The sequence below is a fragment of the Acanthisitta chloris genome, unplaced genomic scaffold, assembly GCF_000695815.1.
Source record: "Acanthisitta chloris isolate BGI_N310 unplaced genomic scaffold, ASM69581v1 scaffold8785, whole genome shotgun sequence".
Classification (NCBI taxonomy): Eukaryota; Metazoa; Chordata; class Aves; order Passeriformes; family Acanthisittidae; genus Acanthisitta; species Acanthisitta chloris.
Genome location: NW_008672381.1, coordinates 54,314 through 76,153, shown reverse-complemented (window position 1 = coordinate 76,153; position 21,840 = coordinate 54,314). Strand labels below are relative to the sequence as shown.

Below are 21,840 nucleotides of genomic sequence, written 5' to 3'. Positions count from 1 at the left end.
CACTGGAATAGGTTGCCCAAAGAATGTGGATCACCCATCCCTGGAGGTGTTCAAGGCCAGGATGGATGGAGCCCTGAGCAACCTGGTCTAATGAAATGTGTCCCTGACCATGGCAGGGGGGTTGCAACTAGATGATATTTAAGGTCTCTTCCAAACTAAACCATTCTATAAAAATATGCTTATACACAAATGTACAGGCTTCTGCTCCGAGCTGCTTTTATCCATGAAGAGGTTTCTGGATAAAATACATAAAGAAGCACTTGGACCAGACACAGCATCTAAAAACTGTAAGCACTAGGCTACAGTCAGAATGCCTCTTTTTTGGTTCTTTCTGAACAGCAGTCATTTCTGTACCGTGGGTCTGCTTTGGTGCAGAGGCAGAATAACTCCCCAAACCCAAAGAGCCTGCAGCCTCTCTCATTCAGAAGGGATGGCTTTTAACTCAAACTAGCATGCAAATTGAACCCATCTCTTCTCCATTTAGGGCAACAGCTCCAAAATGCTGAGTACAAACTGGACATGCAAACAGTCCACTAACAAATTTTAAGCAAGCAGACCCTTCCATGAGCCACTCCTAAGAGAATAAGCTCCTTCAGTCTAACAGAGCTTCAGTGTTTGTTCCTAGGTATGCAAATAGTTGGTTTTTTCCTTCTTTTTTTTAGACTTAGAAATCCCAGCAGAAAGCAATGGACCGTGGCTTCCAAACATATACAGAACACTGAGAATATATAAGTGCAGTAAAGTACTACATCACTGTGTGGTTACATTTTCATGCGCATATAATATAAATCTGGCAGCAATCAAAATCAATATTAAGACCTGTATGTTCAGTCCCAAAACATCAGGCATACATTCTCTTTCATTTCTCTGAACCACCAGTTTTAATGTCAAAACTTTCACTTTGTTTATTCCTAAAGCACCTATATTTGACTTTTTTAAAAACATTGCTTATTTTCAAATCTTGAAATTCTTGACAGCCTTTTGACAAAGGAAATAAACATATAAATATGCTGCTCAATCACCCATGTCTGTGAAAAGTTAATCAAAATATTACCTGCCAAGAAATAGAGTAATGATTTAGGGACAAAATCACTCAGTATAGTCTGTTCCAGTGTTGTAGCTTCAGAAAATATAAATCCCTAGCAAATGGGAAGCATTTCATTCTTGTATGAGATTCAGAAGCCTGATGTACTTTAAATATTAAATAGTTGTTACAGCACTAAGGGAGAATTTTCATATTGTCTTGGGTGCATCCTGCCAGGATGAAGCTTTGCTTTGAAAAAACAAAACTCTGATAGGAAACCAGTGAATCTATACTTGGCTCCCAATGATGTCATAGAACAAAGCATTTTCATAGCAACTTCAAAGGCACTCAGTGAAAATAAATGGGGGGTCTAGAAAGGATTTTTTAATTTGAGTATTTGATTCCCTATTATATGTGTAACAGATCTAGAGCACAAACATACTGATGTTTTGGTGACCCACAATCCCAGGAAGGGCATGGAGAGGTTCCAGATGATGGCTTTTATCATCCAATATTCTCACACCACCTCAGCACATCAGCCACTTGGGGAGCAGCAGGTACCATTCTAGTGGAGCTCTGCTGAAGCACTTAAAATTGCAGCAGCATAAATGCAGCCTGAACCACATCCTCAGTTTCAGAAATGGGTTTTCAGTACTTTTTGGGCAGTTGTGTTTCAGCACGTTTCTTGATCTACTACACTAAGTGCCAAAATTATGCTGTGTTTCCTGGGGTTTATGTAGGACTTAGAGAAAAGAAGAGGAAGGTTAAAAAAAAATCCCCATACTAGCTGAGTAACATAGAAATTAACTGCCAGCAACCTAAGGCTGAGAAAAATTAGTTTTTAAATTTGAAATATCGCTTTCTTAGTACAGCAAAATGCATATAAATATATGCACTTTTTATTGTTCCCAAAACATTGTCCTTGAATTTTGTTTTAGGAAGAGAAAGAAACTGTCTGTTTGTTAAATAATTTGGGCATGAAATTAAAAAAACACTATTTACTCATCCTCAGTTCAAATCTTCATACTTCTTGGGTGTTGTTATAGGAACATGTGAGTGCTCCAAAACTGTACTGCATTTTTTTTCCAATTTCTGCAGCATCTGGAGATAATTTACAGGTGGGAGATTGGAAAAGAAGGCAGGTTCAGTCATCTGCCTGAGGAATGCTGTAATTACACAGCTGTGCTGGGCTCAAAACAAAGATTTCCTCCAGCATTAGGACCAACAGCACAGATTGTTTTGGACCTTAGTAAATAAAGGCCAAACCTCAGTACAGATTGTGCTGCAGTCAAAGGCATTATAGCAGCCCGTGTGAAACACAGTCACACTGCATTTAAATGAGGTAACTGTGGGACTGCAGCAGCAAGGACTTGGCCTAAGTACACTGCCCATGCATTTACCCTAATTTTCAGGTAAGATGCTGCAGCTATCAGTGAGCTCTAGACTTCTACCTCTAAATTGTCATTGATAATTAACCAACATAAAGCGAGCTAGGAGTGTGCACCCGACCCACAGTCATGCTTTTGGCTGCCACAAGTGGATGCCATAGGTGTAACCTTGTTTAGGTGAATCCAAGTAACCATTGTGTATCCAAAGATGAGGGATGTCCCACAACTTAATTTTTTGTGTGTGTTATTTATGTGCCAAAGAATGCAGTTGTTGATGCAACTGAGTCTTTTCATTTCATTCTGAGAAAGCCAGCCATGTGCCTGCTCTCACCAGCTTTGAATCTAGCCAGAGGTTTAGAAGAGCTCTAGTGGCTAAAGTCTCTGTGTCCACATTGCAATATTCAAGGCAGTCAAAACCTGTCCCATGTATTTTAAACGCGTAGAAAATCTGTGCCTGAAGTGTGTGCAAAGACAGAAAAGGCCAGTCCATTAGAAATGTGAGGCAGAATGATTTTGGAAGTTATGCATATCTTCAATGTAATGGCCCAAAATCAAAGATTATGCCTTTCATACGGATAGAGCAGCAGTCAGGATGACCAGTGTCCCTTGTTGGATGTCACATGAATTCTGTATGTCCAAAAAAAAAGTCCTAAAGAAATGACTAATTTGGAGTCTGCTTTTTTGATGAATATCAAGGCTCCTCTTTAAACACCACTGAAGCAGTCACAATTTGTTTTCTCAGATAAAGTATTTCAACTTTTAATGTTTAATTATTAACATGTTAGCATATCAGAAGATAGATCAGATTTCTTCCCTATAAAAACATTCCATTGCGAAAGAGGACTTGGAGTTTCCACATTATTTCATTCTAGGAAAAGCATGAAAATTATAATTGCTGGAATTAAGGGCAAAACTAAAGAGCTAACCATAAAACATCATTCATTAGCGACACAAAGTGATGTTTTACATACCAGAATAACAAGGTCCTCTTGATACCACTGTTATCTCTTTCTGATGCTTGCAAGCAGCTCTCCTGAGGAAGCATTCATTTTGGTAAGTGTCTCCATTTGATCCACAAACTGGAATATAGTTTGTTGGACACTGAAAAAGTAATTATAAAATAACCCAATCATACAAAAATCATGTGATTAATCTCAACTGTATATTAATATACAGGAAGGTAGTTGTGCTACTAACAGTAACTTATAACCCTTTTCATTAAATGAAGACTTTACAATATATTAGTTTTTCAGTATCACTGCATGAATTCCTTTCGGATCACTGAAACAATAGTCCAACTCCATATGGACTGAACACAGAAATTCAGTAGGAAAGATTAAAAGAACAAAATAACTATGGTGGGACTTAGTAATGGCTAGAGGGAATATGTCAAGCATTTAGAAGTATTTGAAGGATAAACACTGAGAAAGGAGAAAACGTCTTCAAGATAATACAAGAAAGCATGACTAGGCACAGGGGGATGAAACTGAGCAAAGGAAAATTTAAGAAGAACAGTGCTTAAGGGGAGGCTGGCTGACCTTTTTTGGTCATAACAGTCTTTCAAAGGAGGTGGAAAATAATCACCATTCTCATTAAATTTATGAACATCATAAGTCTTTTACTTGGTCAACAGCTATAATGATTCTTTTGTATTACTGTACTGAAAACTTTTAAGCTCAAAGTTAGTAGCATTTGATACGTTTAATTAAAAGAAAGGTGGAAAAGAAAAATTATCATTCTGAATAGCTTTTGCTGAAGTTGTCTGTATTTTGCTATTTTCTTACATTCTAAGTAAGATGGATTATAAGCCCCTTGTATACATAATGTGCATTAAAATGCTGGGACCACCAATCTGTCTAACATGTCAGAGTGCTGCATGGCTTCCCGCTAACTGGAGATTCAAACTCTGCTTCACTGTGTGAGAAAGGAGACATTACCCTGTTTGGGGTGCAGTGGTAACTGCAATGTGTCAGACACCTTTTGCATCTTCAAAACCTCAAGGCAAAAAGAACCCAACCAAAAACCAAAACCAAGAAGCAGTGATCAAATACACAGAGTAGCCACCAAATTTCTTACCCATATAAAGTTTGTGACTGAATAAACTGCTACAGTTCAACCAGTGAGAGTGCATGCAGAAACAGTGACATTAGTTAAGCTAAACTGCCCCCAAAAGCCAAGAGTTTCTCCTCCAAATTCCAAATGAGACTGTCTGTTGCAACAGTTTCTTTGTGCTTTGGCATACGCAGAGGTCAAACCACTGAATTCTTAAAACGTAATTTTGAAGGGTATTACCCTCCAGTCCTTTGTCATCCTGCCAAAGATGACCAACTGAGAATGAAATAAGCAGGTATGGACAGAAATAAGTCATGCTGCCAGCTCCAAAAATTACTTCTAACAGTTCTGTAATATTTTCCCATAGTAAGTAGCTCTTAGTCATTCAAACACAGCCAACAGTCCTGCCACATTTCATACTGAACAGTCATTTCCAGGGAATAATTAACTGGTGACTCTTGAGGGGGACAATAATTTCCAATAGATAATTCTCAATCTGAAAGTCACTGTGTGATGCTTTAAAGTTGCAGGTTTCTGTGTTGAGGATAGAAAATCAAAGGCAAAGTGATTCCTAGTTCACAGTTTAGTAAACCTTTAGCAATTTGGCACAGTACAGCCAAAAATTCTCATGCAAACATTCTTTAGGTATAGAGTTGTTTTCTTGTGAGGAAATCCTCTAATAGCTCAAATGAATAAAAGGGAGAGCATCTCTTCACAGACAGGATCTGGTCTTCTCAGCATGCCCCAGGAAAATCCATCCAGGCTCCAGCCAATGCTGTGTAATTGATGAGTTCCCAGCATCTGAATGGAGCATAAGGTTTACTCACTATCTATATTCCATTTCCTTTTCTGTCTTATTAAAGCAGTTATCTTATTAAACTGTTTGCTGTCAAGCTGTTCTTACTGAGATTGAAAAAGAGCCCAGTGATGTCTCTCTCTCACCTCACTTCATGTCACCTCACCATACCTCTCCTGCCACCCCACTGGTTCATAACACACTCACTAGGTGTTGATCAATTTTTCATTTAGGTTTTGGAAAACTCATCCAAAATACAGCAAAAGATCTTCCCAAAAGTTTGGTGAACACATGTTATCCTCCACTCTCATTGTAATATAAAGGGAGTAGCCATGAAGAAAGTCAGGATGTCATCAAGGTTGCTGCAAGCAGGGCACAAATGCACCCTCCAGCACCTCTCCCATGGTCTAACTTGTAAATCCAGTTCTGGGGAATCAGAATTTGGTATCTTGCTTTATGACTTGGCAGAACAAAGAAAGCCTACAAGATTTTCAGAGGGGTTGCAGCCTCCAGAGCTCTTGCTGCCATGACATTATAGCTGTTTCAGTGACATCAATGATATTTGCCAGCCAGCCAACTCCAAAGGGCATCCTAGGAGGAAAAACTACAACTCATTGAAGTTTTAGAACACCAAACAATTGAAAAATGCTGTGGGGCCGGAGTGGTGGAAGACAAGGAGGAAGAGGAAGGAGTGGTGATGCTTGGAAAGCAACCAGAATCTCCGCATTTTCCTCAGTCTGAGGGAAGTTTGTGCCAGTTTTGGCCTTAGTTCATGCGTGGTTGTGAATAGCTATGCCGCTCTGCTCCCCAAAATGCCCCTCTGTTGGGCAGCCACGGCTGTAGCCTCTGTCCTGATGGCATTTCCTTTCCGTCAAAACATTCTCACCTGACCAGAACCTGGACTCCAGACCAATTTAATTATACAGTTCTCTTGCTAGGGGTGCATTTTTCTAAAAGTTGCAGTTTTAAGAGCATAAGAAATGCCTTGCTGAATCGGATCAGTGATGCATTTATTCACACACTCTGTTCCAGCCATAAGGAATAGGAAACAGAGTTCAGGATAAACAGGCTGATATCCCCACCTCTTCCTTCCAGTGCCTCTTCAGCTGAACCACTACATACAAATATGTCTATTTCATTTTCAAAGCCTTACGATGTCAGAAAAAATATTAGCTCTCAGATAGTCTTACATGTGGAGAACCTAACAGTTTATGCTGGGTGTTTGCTGCCTGAGATATACTGGTGCAGCTAGTTCCAGAAAAATAATTAAGGTTGAGAGTTACAGGAAGAATTCAACCTGCTATGTCTGGAAAACGCAATACCTTCTCCTCATCCTTAAACTTCTTTTCTTAGAGAATAGGATAAATTTTTCAAGAAGTACAAATAAACTTGCAAGTAGCTTAAAAACAACACCGTTATTTAAAATCGGGTCTTCAAGACAAAGTATCAACTTATCACATGGGCTAATTCTTTTTTTAGTATTTATGACCTGGATATTAGGAAGCTGCAAAATTTACCACCTATGGAAAATAAATGAAACCTTTGCTTAGCCTAGGGTTGAATTTCATTTCCTGTTTTGTTTTTGGTTTTTTTAATCATTACTGAGCTTTGATTTTACCATTTTTCATAAATAAAAGTTACATAGTAAAGGCTGAAGAGCAAACCTCTTCTCTTAAGAACTTTTTCTCCCTTTAAAAGGCAGTTGGATCCCATTGTTCTTACAGAACGTAAGCAGCAGGATGCCCCCAGCATAGGTGAACAGCACCACATCAAAAGCCAGCTCTGAAACACCGGAATCCAAAATCAATGTAAGATCACACACGCACTGTTGCTATTCTGGTTCCCCTTGATTTATTATTTATTGGAAACAGAACACACAATTATTTTTAAAACACTGAAAACCAGCCCTCTCCAGGGTTGGCTGATAACACTGCCAGCTCTTCCAGTTTTACCAGGAGTCTCATAATATTTGATACATTTGTCCTGGCTATAAACTGTAAAAAGAAAGAACCACTATACTGTTTTTTTTCTCTGAAACAGCTGGGGGCGGGATGAGAGGAAGGATTGTCATGAGAGTTATAAAAACTGTAATTTAAAGGCTCAGAAAATGATGAAGCAAATTGAACTTGCTATTTACTACTTTTTAAAAGTTTGGAAGATATTTTTGTCAAATTTCCATACACTTTTCTTTTTTTTTTTCCCTGAGTGGGACTAATTCACTGATTTAAATCATTAACTTTATGATCACTGGTAATCTTGTTATTATCTGATTTTTGAAATGCCTTAAGATCTTCCAGGGTCTAACATACTACACTTGGCCATCAGGAGACCACAGAAGAATTCTCCAAATACTGGGTATTAGAGTAAACAATCTGTAATAAGTACATCATTTAAATTATAAAGCCTCATCTGATGTGTGTGACAACACTTGGCCACCCTGCTCTAAGTCACTTCCCCTCCCATCTCGGGTCTTGGGGCGGGATGAGTCACTGTGGGGAGGCAGAGAGCAGGTGTCCCCTGGTGCTCCCCACCTCTGCTCATGCCCATCATGGGGCCATGGGTGCCTAGCAGGTGATAGCCCTCTGTTCTTCCCCACATTGGTCTCCTCTCCTGGCTGACTTACCCAAACTGTGTGGGGAGCTAACAGGAAACTAAATTCTCCACTTGCTCCCTGAGTACACCCTGCTGAAATTCAGTCACATACCATCCCAATCAGTGCCATCAAAAAAGGAGCTTATGGTTTGACTCTGTAAGCCTGTTGCTGAGTGAAATTTTTTAAGTGGTGATTCTACAAATAGCTCAATACACTTGAGAGATTTGGCAGAAACAGCGAACAAAAAGGTGAACAGCCCTTACCTGGAACTGACACGCACATTTCAAGCCATCACCCTCTTCCTTGCACACTCCTCCGTATTTACATGATGATTCATCACACACTCTTACGTCGGATTCCCTTACATTTAACTCTGAAAAAAAACAGAAAAAGGAGATGGAAAAGAAATTGTAAGATGAATCATTTTGAGGACTGCCTTGTCCTTAAACCCACTGAGCCTCCCTCCTACCTTGCCCCCGTACAGAAAAAGCCAGAGCTGCTCCCCAGGCTGCCCTGCATCAGCTCTGTCCTGCTCCCCAGAGCCAGCTTTGTCTGGTTGGCACAGTGGCTGTGGCTAAATGCCTTTTCATCAAACAAACAGATACTGAGCAAGCACATGTTTATAGTGACCAAATTTCCATCCATGTGCCCCCTTACGGGGATGTCCCAGAACAAAACCCTTCACAGAAGTTGTGTCTAGCAGGAGTCAGGACCTGTACACAAGTTACAGCCTGTCTTTCTCACCTACTACTTCTTTTTACCTCACTCTCTACAAAGGTCCTGAACAAGAAGCTAAACCATCAGAATTTCTCTGCCCGCTATTCCAGTCTCTGCCATGCCCACACTGTTATCCTCCAGACTAAAAATAAACCCAAGTGTGTTTAAACTATTATAATTTCCTTGCACTGTAGGAGCCAGTGTAATGAACCAGAGATCTGTGTCTTAGCTGCTGCATAAAAATATGGAGAAAAAATGCAGCTCCTGACTCCATACGCTTGCAGCTGAGGTATGCCTAGCAAGAGGGAAACCAAGGGCTATACACACCAACTGCATAGGTACTACCTCCAGCATAAAAGTTCTTTAAATGGTGCTTGGTGCCCAGGCTTTTTTGGGCATCACATCCAGAGATAGTTTTAAGGGAGAATAGATATATTTTTTTAAATAAGTATTTGATTTGAACTATATATAGGAGAGAGAGCAAAAGAAGGCACCAGTGGGATAATGGAAGTGGTCAATGTTAGCCTAAATGTGACCCTGCCCGACTGTGTGGAAACAGTGCTGGTACTACTGATTGCAATGTAAGGTGAAAATAACACCAAGGGCTCTGGAAAATCCCCCAACTCTATTAAGGCTGAATGATATCAGAGGATATCATTCAAAGATGTCTGCTGTGGCTCAAGTCAGAAACCTCCAGGACTCTATAGCAGTATGACCTACTAAAGAGATTCATTGACAGGGGAGCGATTTAAAATAATGTTTGTGACTTTTAATAAGCGAGCCCTATCCAGAAAACTGGCTTAAAGAAAGAACTGAACACCAGGCATTCAGAAATGGGGAAAGGTAGGTCAAAAGCAGAAGAAAATAATCCTTGCTGCCACTTAGTCTTAAAACAGGCAATCACCCTCCTCCTCACAGCAGTGTCAGCACTCTGGTATGACAGTGACAGACACCCTGGAAAACTGCTTCTATGTGTTTATGTAGCATTATACACCCACACATATAGTTTATATAAAGAAATAAACAACAATTACAGTAATAAATTTTACCATATGTCATATGTTTCTATATTTAATATAGCATAATTATGTACTTTTTCACAGCACTGAAGTTACAGGATTACAGCTCAATGCAAAGTCCAGTTATAATCCACATATTTTTGTCATCTGTGTGAAAAAATTGAGTAACATATTGCTTGTTTCCCCCCCATAGGCTCATCATTCCCAAAGGCATAAATGAGGAGGGCAATGTGTGTAACACTGGGCAGATAGGTATCCTGGTTGCCATCACAACCCTGTGCGTGTGTTCTCTAATGTTATTCTTAATGTCGCCGTTTATCAAGTGTGACTTGCTGCGTTGTAGGGACCAAGCTAATGTGACAGAACATCACAGCTTTTCAATTTAGTGTGTTCATAACTCGCTCCTGAAGGAAATGTGCCTTTCTTTCTCCTCATGAAGATCTGTTCCACAAAGATGAACAAATGATCAAAATTAATTAAGGGGAAATGACTGTCATATCTGAAAGAAGGATCCACCTTTAGGTGATACCACTTTTGAGAAAATGCAATTATAAAAAGGAGTACACATACAGAGAAATTACAGCATGAACAGCTTCCAAAATTCTCTTTCCATCAGGTCAGGAAAATAATGAGATGTTGGTCCCCCCTTCTCAACTCTCAACTAAGCTTGCTGGACTCAGTGTTTTGCAACATGCTGCCTGGTACTCCCAATCAACAGAAGAAACCTCTTGGCTGCTGCAACTCATGGCTTGAATTCCTGAGGGTCTACATGATGTCCAGCTGCCCAAGCAATGTAATACGGACTCTTCCTCAACCCCAGTGTCCTCCAGTGTGGAGAGGGCACACAAACACCCAGGAAGGAGGCTCTTTATCACAGCGGTGGGCAATGGACCTCACTTTCTGCAAGGGAGGGGAAGGACATGGTGGGGTCAGAAAGAGACCTAAACTAGCAGTTCAGCATCAAGGCTGAACAAGAGTTGTACTTGTTCCTAACTTAGCTATTGCTCTGACTGCAAAAGCCAGTGAAAAATGGAAAGATTTCAGAACAAAACTGTAAGAGACGATGTGAAGATTGGTGTGGAGAATCAGCCCTTGTGAACCTTCCTTACTACAGGAAACCAAGACTTCTGGGGGGTTTTTTTATTCCACAGGAGGGATTAAGACGACAGAAAGCACACAGTTTTAATGGTTACTTCATTTTTGGAGTGGACTGTTTTTCTTTCTACATAAATGATGAATACCGATTATAAGCTTTATGGCATGAAAAGAATGCTGAGAACAGGAGCCAGCATGATTTTCCAAAGCTGTACAAAAGACAGGATACCCTGGTGACTGGTACTTGAACCGTGACAGATGAATTTTATTCTGTGATAGGATGTCACCAAATCCCTTATTCCATTCAATGGCAAATTCCAGCAGTGAAATCAAGCCTTCAACCTGTGCATGATTACATCTGATGGAATCACAAGTATCAGGAAGTGTGGTGGCTATAATGACTTCTACATCTACAGCATTCGGTTCAAAAATTAATAGATGTGGATGGATGTTAATAGAGCAATTTGAAGAGGAACTGTAGATGTCTCGCATGTCTGAAATATGTTCTCTATTCAGTGGATTCCCCACAGACAGAGAATTAAAATGGAGTTTCTGCAATTATTTCCAGAAGAACGGAATCATTATCATCATATGTGAGATCAGACCTATGAGAGGAGCAAGAACATGTAGCAAATGGTTTAGAATAATTTCTTACATGTTTCTTTAATGCCTATCGCAACTCATTTCCTGGACTTTTAGCAGGTATAAATAAGAGAAAGCCTCAGTGTGATTCATTACACACAGTGAGAATACAGTAGGTAGTAATCCATCAGTTCCCAGGAGAAAATATAATTAGCGCAATTAAATCAGGCTTCCAAATTTATGATAAAATTAATCTCCAAAGACTTGAAATGAGGTATTAAAAATGATTTGCTAGTATCTATTCAGCCAATACACTTCCTGGTCATGCGAGCACTGGCTGGCACAAAGCAGCTTGCAAAGACCCAGAGCAAGGTCTTTTGGGTTTGTTTTTTTCTCTTCTGAAATGAATTCACCTTGTGATAATTTGATACATCACTAAAAATGAGGAAAGTCTTCTCCATTTTGACTCCTTTCAGAGAATTTGAAGTACAGCTGAATACAAGTAGCTAGAGATTGGCATTTTGCCTGTGACTTCAATATATGTTGCTCTGAGGCTCTTGTTATAACCTAAATTACATGTGTCAAAATTCTGAACCTGAAGATGAAATCATATTTGTAGCTTTAAGTACATCGAACATGTTACTTCCTTCTGGATACCTTGAGAATAAAGTAAAATCTAAGATGGACAAATCTGGTAACTTTGTAAACAATTTTCTTTTTCAAAACTCATGTTTTCCTGGGTTTGGCCATAGTACATAGTAATGATGAATGGATATAAGGAACCAAAAAATACCTTTCCCACATGGAAGTGAGCACATGGGTTTAGTAGCAGTGCTCCCAGATTTGTCCCTCTTGAATATTGCAGCTGTGCCTGGGAAAACTCTCTCTCTCTTCCTGCCTGCCTGCCTGTTTTCTCTTTCTATGGGTAAGCCCCCAACCAGGAGAGGTGCCACGACCCATTGTCCCCTTTTGCTCTTGACGTATGGGTTTGGTGAAAGAGGGGAAGCAACCTCCACCATTCTCATTAGAGAGAAAAGGCAAGGCAGTGTGGGGCACCTCATTGGTGCTTTTCTGTCCCCCAAAAAGTCATATACAGACACATACACATACATGGATCTGGGTAAGTTCATAAAGGGTCTGTAGCTCTACAGATTAAAAGAAGCCCCAAAATTAGAAGCACTGATGAATTCAGTCAACATTGGCTTGAGAAATGGCTCAGAAGAGAAATTATGTTGCATGAGGATATGTTAGAGCCCACAAAGTCTACTGGAGATAGTAGTGTTATGATCGAACGAGCTCTCAGGACCACAGAAGAGAGTCTTAGAGAGTCAAAATCTGATGAACAGAAAACCTATGACCTACTCAGTTTTGGAAGTCAACCTTATGACTCTGCATTGGCTTTGGCAAATCATTGGCTTCCTTTGGTTTTGGCAGATAGTTCTGGTTTTGATAAAATATTTAGAAATGAATGGAGAACTTAATGGGGGGGAAATCCCCAAACAACACAATATTTCCCTTTATGATTATAAAGCTGAAGTACTCACATGCCAAATACAGTAATAACCTAAAGTCTTACACCCAGGTCTTGAATAAAGCTTCACCTGTCAGTCACATCCTTTGTCCCACAACAAAGACGATACCCAGAGCCAGGTCTATGTCCCTGTGGTTCCCAAGAACAGTTTGCCCACTTCAGCCATGAAGGTTAGTTCGAGTGGCATCACAGGTAATAAAAATCGCTGCAAAAGAGATTCTCCAGAAGAGGACTTCGGTTGTCCCTGGAATACCTCTGCTCACCTCCAGCTCCCAGCTCAGAACAAAACAGCACAGCCCTCCTGGAAATCCTACCAGTTCCATGCAGACATACGAGCATCCCAGCTGGTACTGACTTCAGTCACTTCACATTTACATCACCTACAGTGACTATGACATTGGTTCAGACACTTAGCTCGCATACACACATCTATACATAAACATTTACATTTAGATGTCTTAATCTACAAGCTCAGCCTGATCCCATTGCTCTTTCAAAGTGCATCCAGAACAGCCATTCCTGCAGTAAGTCATGCAAATGCTTACAGAGCTGTTTCACCCAGGCTGTGAACAGCAGGCATAATTTGGTGAGTCCCTGTGCATGATCTACTTGTTCTGACACTGGCAATACGTGTTTGAAGTAAGGGACGGTTAAGCTATTCTCTATTTCAGCTATTGGGTACAAATCTCACAGAAAAATGCAAGTTACAGCCATGTGCTACAGAACTTGTTTCTATTTGTTTTATTGCAGGTCTCCAACTCCTTGCTGGGTTCCTACTACACCAGTTTCCTTCCTTAGCCAATGTTTCTTTACAGCTGATCCAGTACTAGTAACTTTCTCTGCTCCCATCAGAGCAGCATCCAAGAAACATGGTTCTGCTTGGAAAATTGAATTAGTTAGTGTAAGGAAAAAAAAATCTCTGAACTAGGTAGGTCCATTTGCAGAGTCACTGAAGAAGCAAGTACCAAGCCCAGATCATGAAATGCAGTGTTTCCCTGACTGGCATTATGTTACTCTAAGAATGAGATTAGCTAAGAATACATTTTTTCTATAGACTTCGTGGCTTCTTTTAAGATAGTGAAACCACATGTTGGACTTCTAGTTTGCACAGTAGAAATGCAGACAGGGACACAGATTTGGAGACATTCATACACATACACACACGTCCCAACTCTTTGCAGAAGATGGGATGCAAATGTTGTTTGCATGGTGGTCACAGAAGGAAAATTCTATCTTCTACTAGCTTGAGAGTCCCATATCCACCAGCACAAACCTGACATCTCTTACCACAACTTCTGTGCTCTGTTTCTGTAGCAAAAAGCACAACTAGGAGCCGAACTCACCAAATACTGAGGGTGAAGTGTACTTCCACCTGCTTAAGTGCCTGTGGGGTGAAGATGGGTTATTTTAAAACAAGCTAGCATATGCAGCTCAGATGTGTACATGTACACAAACTGTTCTGAGGGAAAGGAAGCCCCCAGGCTTTGCAACATTTTTTTCTGACATCTGCCACAGATGCCATTTGAAGAAAACACTGAGTATTTACTCCTGCTTTTCTCAATCTCATGGTCATAAAGCATTTCACTGAAATATAACTCATCCTTGCAGAAAGTGAGTGAGTAACCACTGCTACCTGTCCCTTAGTCAAGGACAGAATCATAGAATCATAGTATCATACAATACCCTGAGTTGGAAGGGACCCACAAGGATCATCGAAGTCCAAGTCCTGGACAGGACATCCGCAAGAATCACACCATGTGTCTGTGAGTATCATCCAAATGCTTCTTGAACTCAGTTAGGCATGGTGCCATGACCACTTCTCTGGGGAGCCTGTTCCAGTGCACACTTCCCTCTGGGTGAACAAATTTTTCCTAATATCTAGAAAAGGTAGATATTAGGAAAAAAACCCTAAACCTTCCCTGACACAGTTTCATGCCATTCCCTTGGGTCCAGCCACTGGTCACCAGAGAGATCAGTGCCTGCCCCTCCACTCACTCTCATGAGGCTGTGATGAGGTGTCCCCTCACTTTCCTCTTCTCTAGGCTGAACAAACCAAGTGACCTCAGCTGCTCCTCGTATAGCTTCCCCTCTAGGCTCTTCACTATCTTCATAGCACTTCTTTGGATGGATACCTGGTTTTAGCACTGCAACCAAAGGAGCAAGTGTTGTTTCTTGCTCCATTGGTTAGAGAACAAAGTATTACTGAACATACTGCCTTCAGAACCACAACCTTCCCAAACAAGTATGTATCATTGACAAAACCTGAAAATACCATTTATTTGGTAGCTAATAAACAATCTCTACCTTGGGTTTTCCAGAGCATTTTGCTATCCCAATGTTCCAGCAGTTGTAGATTACAACAATCAAAATAAATGGAATTGCAGAATTTATGCCTGCTGAATTTCTTCTCAGAAATTGTCAAAGGTTATGGAGGAAGAAAAAGGCAGCATCAAGTCCCTCAGATAAAATTAACAACTACTTGTTCAAATATATAATACTTGCTTATGGCAGACAAGACAGAATGGATCATACCATCTTGTTCACATGAAAAAGAATGTTTTTCAGAAAAGAAAACAGGCAACAAGACAAACTACTGGGAAATAATTTAGGGATAAGGAGGATACCACTCAGACACTGCACATCCCCTTTGAAGACAGATGTTGCCAACAATCTGAGGTGACATTTCAGCAAAAACAATTTATAAGAAGTTAAGAGTGTGGAGCATGGAAAGAGAAGAACAAGGAAAATAGATTCTTTTTAAAAAAGAAATCAAAGAAGAAAAAGAGGAATATGAAAATATCTAACACAGGACAATCTAAAACAAATGCAAGTTTTAAAGAATTAAAAGAGTTAAAAGTCATTTAAATGTCCTTCCTGTGATATGGTATAATTTTCTTTCACACTTGCATTAAAAGAAAACAATTAATTGGAACAGCCTAGAGGTTACATTAAAAAAAAACAAAGCAACAAACCAAAATCATTTGAATGAATTTACCCTAAAAAACATAGACAACTGTAATCTAATGGAATTAAGATACTCCCAGACATATTTTTCAGTTGGTCAATTAATGGATGCCTTGGGTGTCTGATGACAAATCTGCTGTTTTCAATCTTAAGCAGTATTACAGAACTAGCAAAATCTGTTTGACTGTATCTCAATGCAATATTTAATGCTCAACTGTGCATAAAGAAAAAAAAGCTGTACTTTGTCTCTTGAGAATGCTATCTGAGTGAATAAAGCTTGATATATTTCCCTAAAACTATTTTTACAAGACTGCATTAGCTTTTGATTGCTTAAGTGCTGTCCAATTTATCTAGGATGATTATACTTTTACATTTCTAATCACTACACTCCCCTTTCAGAACAGAGACAAACTGAATGCATACGTGCTGCTAAAGCAATTAGTATTCCTGCACACAATAGGAAAGCACAGCAAATTTTAACAACTAGCACTCACACAGCAAGGTAACAAGACTGGCTTTGAACCTGAGAGTCTCCCACACTGCAATATTCACATAACTAGTGTGCCTCAGACTAACTCTATTCAGTGTGAAAAAAGCAAGGAAAGTGTCATAGTGACAAATGTTAGGATGACAGTTCCGTCAAAATATTGGATTCAGCCAATGGTGCATTTCTGTTTCCTTCAAGAAGAAAAAGGTATTTTCAGTCAAAGTTAAGGCACTTTTTCTCTTATATTAAAAGTTTTGACAATATTTCAGAAATTATGTATAATCTTTAGGTGAATATTTCTTCAAATGGTACAAATCAGCAAGCTGTGCAGTTGGTTGGAGACAGTGAAAGATGCAGTGGGAACTTGGAATGGCTTTCTCTCTCATGGACACTTTTGTATCAAGGTCAGGCAACAGCGGCAATCTGGCCTTCAGGACATGTGTCTGGTGTGCTTCACTGTCAGCAGCTATCCAGGACACTGACTCCAAAACTTGATTACAGAGCAGAATCTGTCTTAGTACCAAAAAGTATTGAACGTGATTATGCAAGGCCATTATAAGGAAATTAGCATGGCATTGCATATTTTTACATAAAATTAAAATAAAATATTAGAAAAGAAACATGCTCTTACAGCATATTTACAGCAAGATTGATTACAGCATGTATTATCAATCTTTAGTTTCTAAGGAAACCGAAGCTGTGCAGAAGCAGCAACTCTCCAAATGCATCTCTGTTGGTTTCTTCCAATAATTTTTGTCTTCATTTGGCAATTCCAGCCAAATCTGACAGCAATAGAGACCTGGGACAATGAGCTTCCTAGAAGTTCATGGAAAATCAGTGGCTGCTTGGAGAAGGGTGGTCTAACAACATGTCAATTGGAGGAGTTAAGGGTGCGTACACTCGGACAAGACTTGTGTGACAAGATCCAAATGCGTGTAATGTGCTTCTTTTCACAAACACATGCAAATAAGTGGCTATTGACTGTTTTCCACTCATGGCACTGTCATGGTACTTGCATATTAAGACTTGGAAATTTAGACTTGGATCATGTAAACACGTGGACTTCTAGGATCCTGGATAACTTGTGCTGCTGAATGCTAATGCCTATACAAATGGATGCATTCTGGTAGGTTAACTTGAAAAATAGTGCTCCGACATTTTGCCAGCCTTTTTCAACTACGGTTAACTTGAAAAATAGTGCTCCGACACTTTGCCAGCCTCTTTCAACTATTGGGATTCCAAGAATATTTTTCATTTGTGCAAATTTTACTGTTAATTCCTGACACCTGTGCAGCATGTGCCATTATATTCAGTGGGAAAATGTTATTTGTCTTCGTATGCTTAATGTTTCCTATCTCACTTACTCTGTCTCTTAGTCTGCAGAGTAGATAACCAAATATTCAAAACATTTCCAAGCAACTTGCTGCAGATGTTATATCTCTTCTCTCCCCTGTCCCCCCAAACTGGGAATTTTCACTTGCTTTCTAGCATCATTACCCATATAAGAACACAGCAGGCAAGCACAGTACTCCCATGGAAGCTACAGCTTTGGCTAATGAATCCTTGTCCTGAAGAAATCTTTCTATGCCAATTACAAACCAAGGTGAACTCTTCAGTCTTGTTCATAAAGTAAATTTGGCTGTTACTTCCCTAAGCCTGTAGATGAAAAGCTGTTCAAACACCGAAACAACAAAGCCGTTTACATTCCTGAAAAACCTGAAGACTGAAGCAAAGTAAAATGGCAGTAAAAAACCTCACTGAATCAACTAATTAGATTCCATAAACATTGCAGGGAATTTCTTCTTTGATCTGTAGGTGACATACGTAACTCATGTTGATTCTAAATTGCAAAATAATATTGGCCAAATTCTGACCCCATTCCTGGCACAAAACTCGAAGGCATGTAGTCTAGGGACCAGCTTGCAAGATTAAGAGCTGGAATAGAGGTGTCATGCTCCAGAATTACAGTATTTGCTTACAGGTGGGGCATGGACAGCTAATGGACCTACCTTGCCATGATGCTAAAACCTGAGCTTCTTCTGTTGTTTGCACCTCACTTTAATTTCTTCTACAGCAGAAGAGAAACAAGCTCTGGTGTGAAAAGCACTATGATGTAAAGAAGACGTAGCCTTTCTATAACCATGTCAGTCATTTCCCCTCTCTGATCACTGCCTTTAGAGCTCTGGGCTGCAGTCAGAAAAAGGAGCCTTTGTCTCCGTCAGCAATAGTAAGGGAAGTGGTAAAAGGGCCTGTCATGTCAACATATGCTTGACTTCAGCACTCTGGAAGTCCCAGCATGAAGAGAGACTTGGGCTCTGTGTGCAGATTTACACTTTACTCCAAGGAATGTTGTTTGGGTTCTTGCTGTTTGTTTTACTCCATTTTAAAGATATTTGGGGGGACTGGGAAATCAAAGCCAACTATAAATATTCATTAACCGCACAACTTTCCCTTTTCCTTATTCTTCTTGTGGTTTCAGTGTCAGAGAGATGTTTATAGAACAGCTGAGTCTTGATCTTTGAAAGCTCCACAGGCAACTGTGTTCGCAGTTGTGGAACAGCCTCCTAGGTTGTCAACTAATACATGCAGGGATGAGCTGACCTTCTGGAAGCCATTTTCTGGTGACTTACTTCAAAAACCTCAAAATAAATTCAGTAATGATTTTTTTTAATAAAATATCTCCCAAGGATAATGGAAAACACTAGAGGAAACTGATAGGTTTTCATGGATAAACCAAAACAGTGCGGAAATGGATCATTCAGCACAACTCAGGTCATTACATACACTCTGCATATTACACAGATTATAAATGATTGCCAGAAATACTATGTTTCATGTGGAAAAAAGAAGAAAAATATTTACACAGATTATAAATGATTGCCAGAAATAGTATGTTTCATGGGGAAAAAAGAAGAAAAATATTTTAAAAATGTAAAGTACATATATTTGTACATACATTCTGAACGCCGTATTTTCAGTAATAATATTTCCAATGTTCTGTGTTGGCTCCTACACTACTGTTCTTCCCTTCAACTTTTCCATTTATCAAAACAATTTTCCTTGAGAGTTAAGAAGACAGAAGAAAGAGAAAACTATCTGGAAGGCAAAGTCTTTTCATTTCTCAGCTACAAACCCAAGAAAAACAGGTGGTTCTCGGTGAATTTTTAGAAAAATGCTATTTTCTACAAAACAGTTTTCAATGAGGAACAACTCTATTTGAAATGGTGTTTTGCCATTTGGCATACATAACTTGAGGTTCCGATCCTCTAAATGCCTGGGCAGAGACTTAACCTTGAGCATCTGTGATATCTAAATCAGCTAAATAGAACTACAAGATGAAGAATGCCTTTAAATGCTTGTAAGATCAAGGACACAAGCAATTTTTGAGGACCTGATTTTTATGCAAATAATAATTAATTTGACCAGGGCTTTCGTCTATTGGTAACAAGTGTGTAGAATTACAGAGTGCAGAAATATTTTAAAGCACTGTTTATTCCTCAGGTTTGAAATTTTCCCTTAAAGGCAGCAGAAAATATCTGACAAAAAGTTGTCAGATAGTGTATTAATCTACTCTTAATTATTCACTCTCTACAGGGAAAATGCTGATTTCTGCAAGATGATTTGATAGCAGAAATCTAAAATGTGGCTTTTAAATAGCTAAAATTTTAAACATTACTCATCGCTCTCAGTCACTATCATTAATAGCTATGGGAAATATAGTTATACCTAGAGGCTGTAGTGAAGATCAGATCCCCCTTCTGAAACACACAGATGAAAGCCAGTCCATTACTTACAGGATAAATGTAGAAGTCATAAAAACTGTGATAAAAATTAGATAATATCATGTTCATTTCAGTGGATGTGGATGAGGAAAAAAAGTATATATAGAGAGAATGATTTATCCAAGACTACAATACAAGGCCAAGGCAGGATGCTACAACAGAACTTGTCCCTGTCCAATTGTTTTGCTGCAAGGTTATCTTTTCTCACTCTCATCACCTCCCCTTTAATACAAATATCTTCAATACCACAGCTAGAAAATCATTGTGATCACCAAAAATGGAGCAGACACAAAAGATTTAGGGAGTACATGTTGGCCAGCTTAAAAAGTGAGAGGAAAAATGAATACTAACTCACTAAGGCTTGTAATGCTAACTAAAGAGTTATGTTGATGTATTAAGGCAGCTTGCAGGATTCATTTGCTGTATTCAAATAGCTAATAATTGCTGCTCAGAATTCAAACTGTGCTGCTGTGATAGAGCCTAATGCAGACAGCTCCATGTAAACTCAGAAATGTGCCTCACAGCTCCACTGGGAAAAATCCTTGTTTGTTCAGGAACACAATGCTGTAGGGGGTTGACTCTGAGCAGCAATGCATAGAAAGACAGAGGAGCCTGATGGAGAGTGGGACAGAGGGGCAAAGAAGACAAATAAGAGGATAAGTTGGGCTTGAATCAAATGTACATACTATTTTCCAGAAAGGACACTCTCTTTGTGAGGGTGTGAGGAAAATGATCTCTGCTTGCAGCTTCCACCTATGTGATCTCCCCTGACAGAGCAGTCAGTGTCCCTGTGCACCCAGGACGGGTTTTCTAATGGAGCCACCTCATCTCACCCCCTCTCTCTTTCCAGTCTCCTGAGATTTTCAGGAGCTGATCCATTCGTCAGATAAACCACAAGAGAAACCACTCCTGCAAGTCTCAACTAAGTGTAGTTCACAGCTGACTGAACATGGGGACAAACCTGCTGTATCCAGCTGACATTTTTCAAAAATGCCAGCAAGTCACCTGTCATCTGAAGGTGATGGGGTTAACAAGGGCTTTGAATTCCTCACAAGATCTGAAAACTGTAAACCTGTCATAAATCTTATTTCTAAGTTAGCACAAGTGGAAGAGCCCACAAAGCTTACACACAAACTTCTCAGAAAAAAGTAAATTTCATGTCTGCATAACCTCCACACTAGAGAGACTGCAGATCAAACTTGACAGATTGTGTCCATGGGATAGGAAGATATTAATCCCAGAACCAAATTTCAAATCTAATTCAAGTTAGTAGTGTCTGATACCCATTTTCTATCTGGAAGAGTCTGACTTGTGTTCACCAAAGCAAGTCAGTGTAGCATTTCCCATGCCACAAGTGCTACTTCTGAAAACTGTTCTGGTGACTCTGCAGAGTTGGGTCACCATCTTCAACTGAATAACTAAGCAGATAGATGGGCTAAACACTTGGTGTGGCATTCAACATTACAACTGGCCATCTGCACTAGAATTTTCAATGTTAATAGAGACTGACAGAGCTGAGACAAAGAAAAAACTTAGAGAAAATAGTCTTCTTGCAATTATAATGATTATGAATGTTTTCCATTTCAGTCAAGCTCTTTGGGCAAGATCTGCACTGATGCTGCTGATCAATTCTTTGTATACAGGATTACTGAAGAGCCTGTGAAAACAAATAACTGGAAGCATCTTCCCTCCAATTCCCTAATGCTGTTCACAACAGTTTCATATAAACACAACCTTACTTGTAACCAGGTGAGGGAAATCAGCAGGGCCTCATGGCCATCTCTTACATATTATATTCTGCTCCCAGCAG

General features: G+C 39.6%; 1 protein-coding gene across 1 annotated transcript in view; it reads right to left on the bottom strand.

The window, feature by feature from the left end:
- TMEFF1 (transmembrane protein with EGF-like and two follistatin-like domains 1) overlaps nucleotides 1-8,226 on the bottom strand; it is a gene marked incomplete at its 5' end in the record, with an annotated part of 48,573 nt that extends 40,347 nt beyond the window's left edge. The window contains 2 exons of the mRNA XM_009074497.1: nucleotides 3,384-3,513; nucleotides 8,117-8,226. Coding sequence (XP_009072745.1) covers nucleotides 3,384-3,513; nucleotides 8,117-8,226 — 240 coding nt within the window. The remainder of the gene's footprint in view (nucleotides 1-3,383; nucleotides 3,514-8,116) is intronic.
- Nucleotides 8,227-21,840: the final 13,614 nt, after the last annotated feature.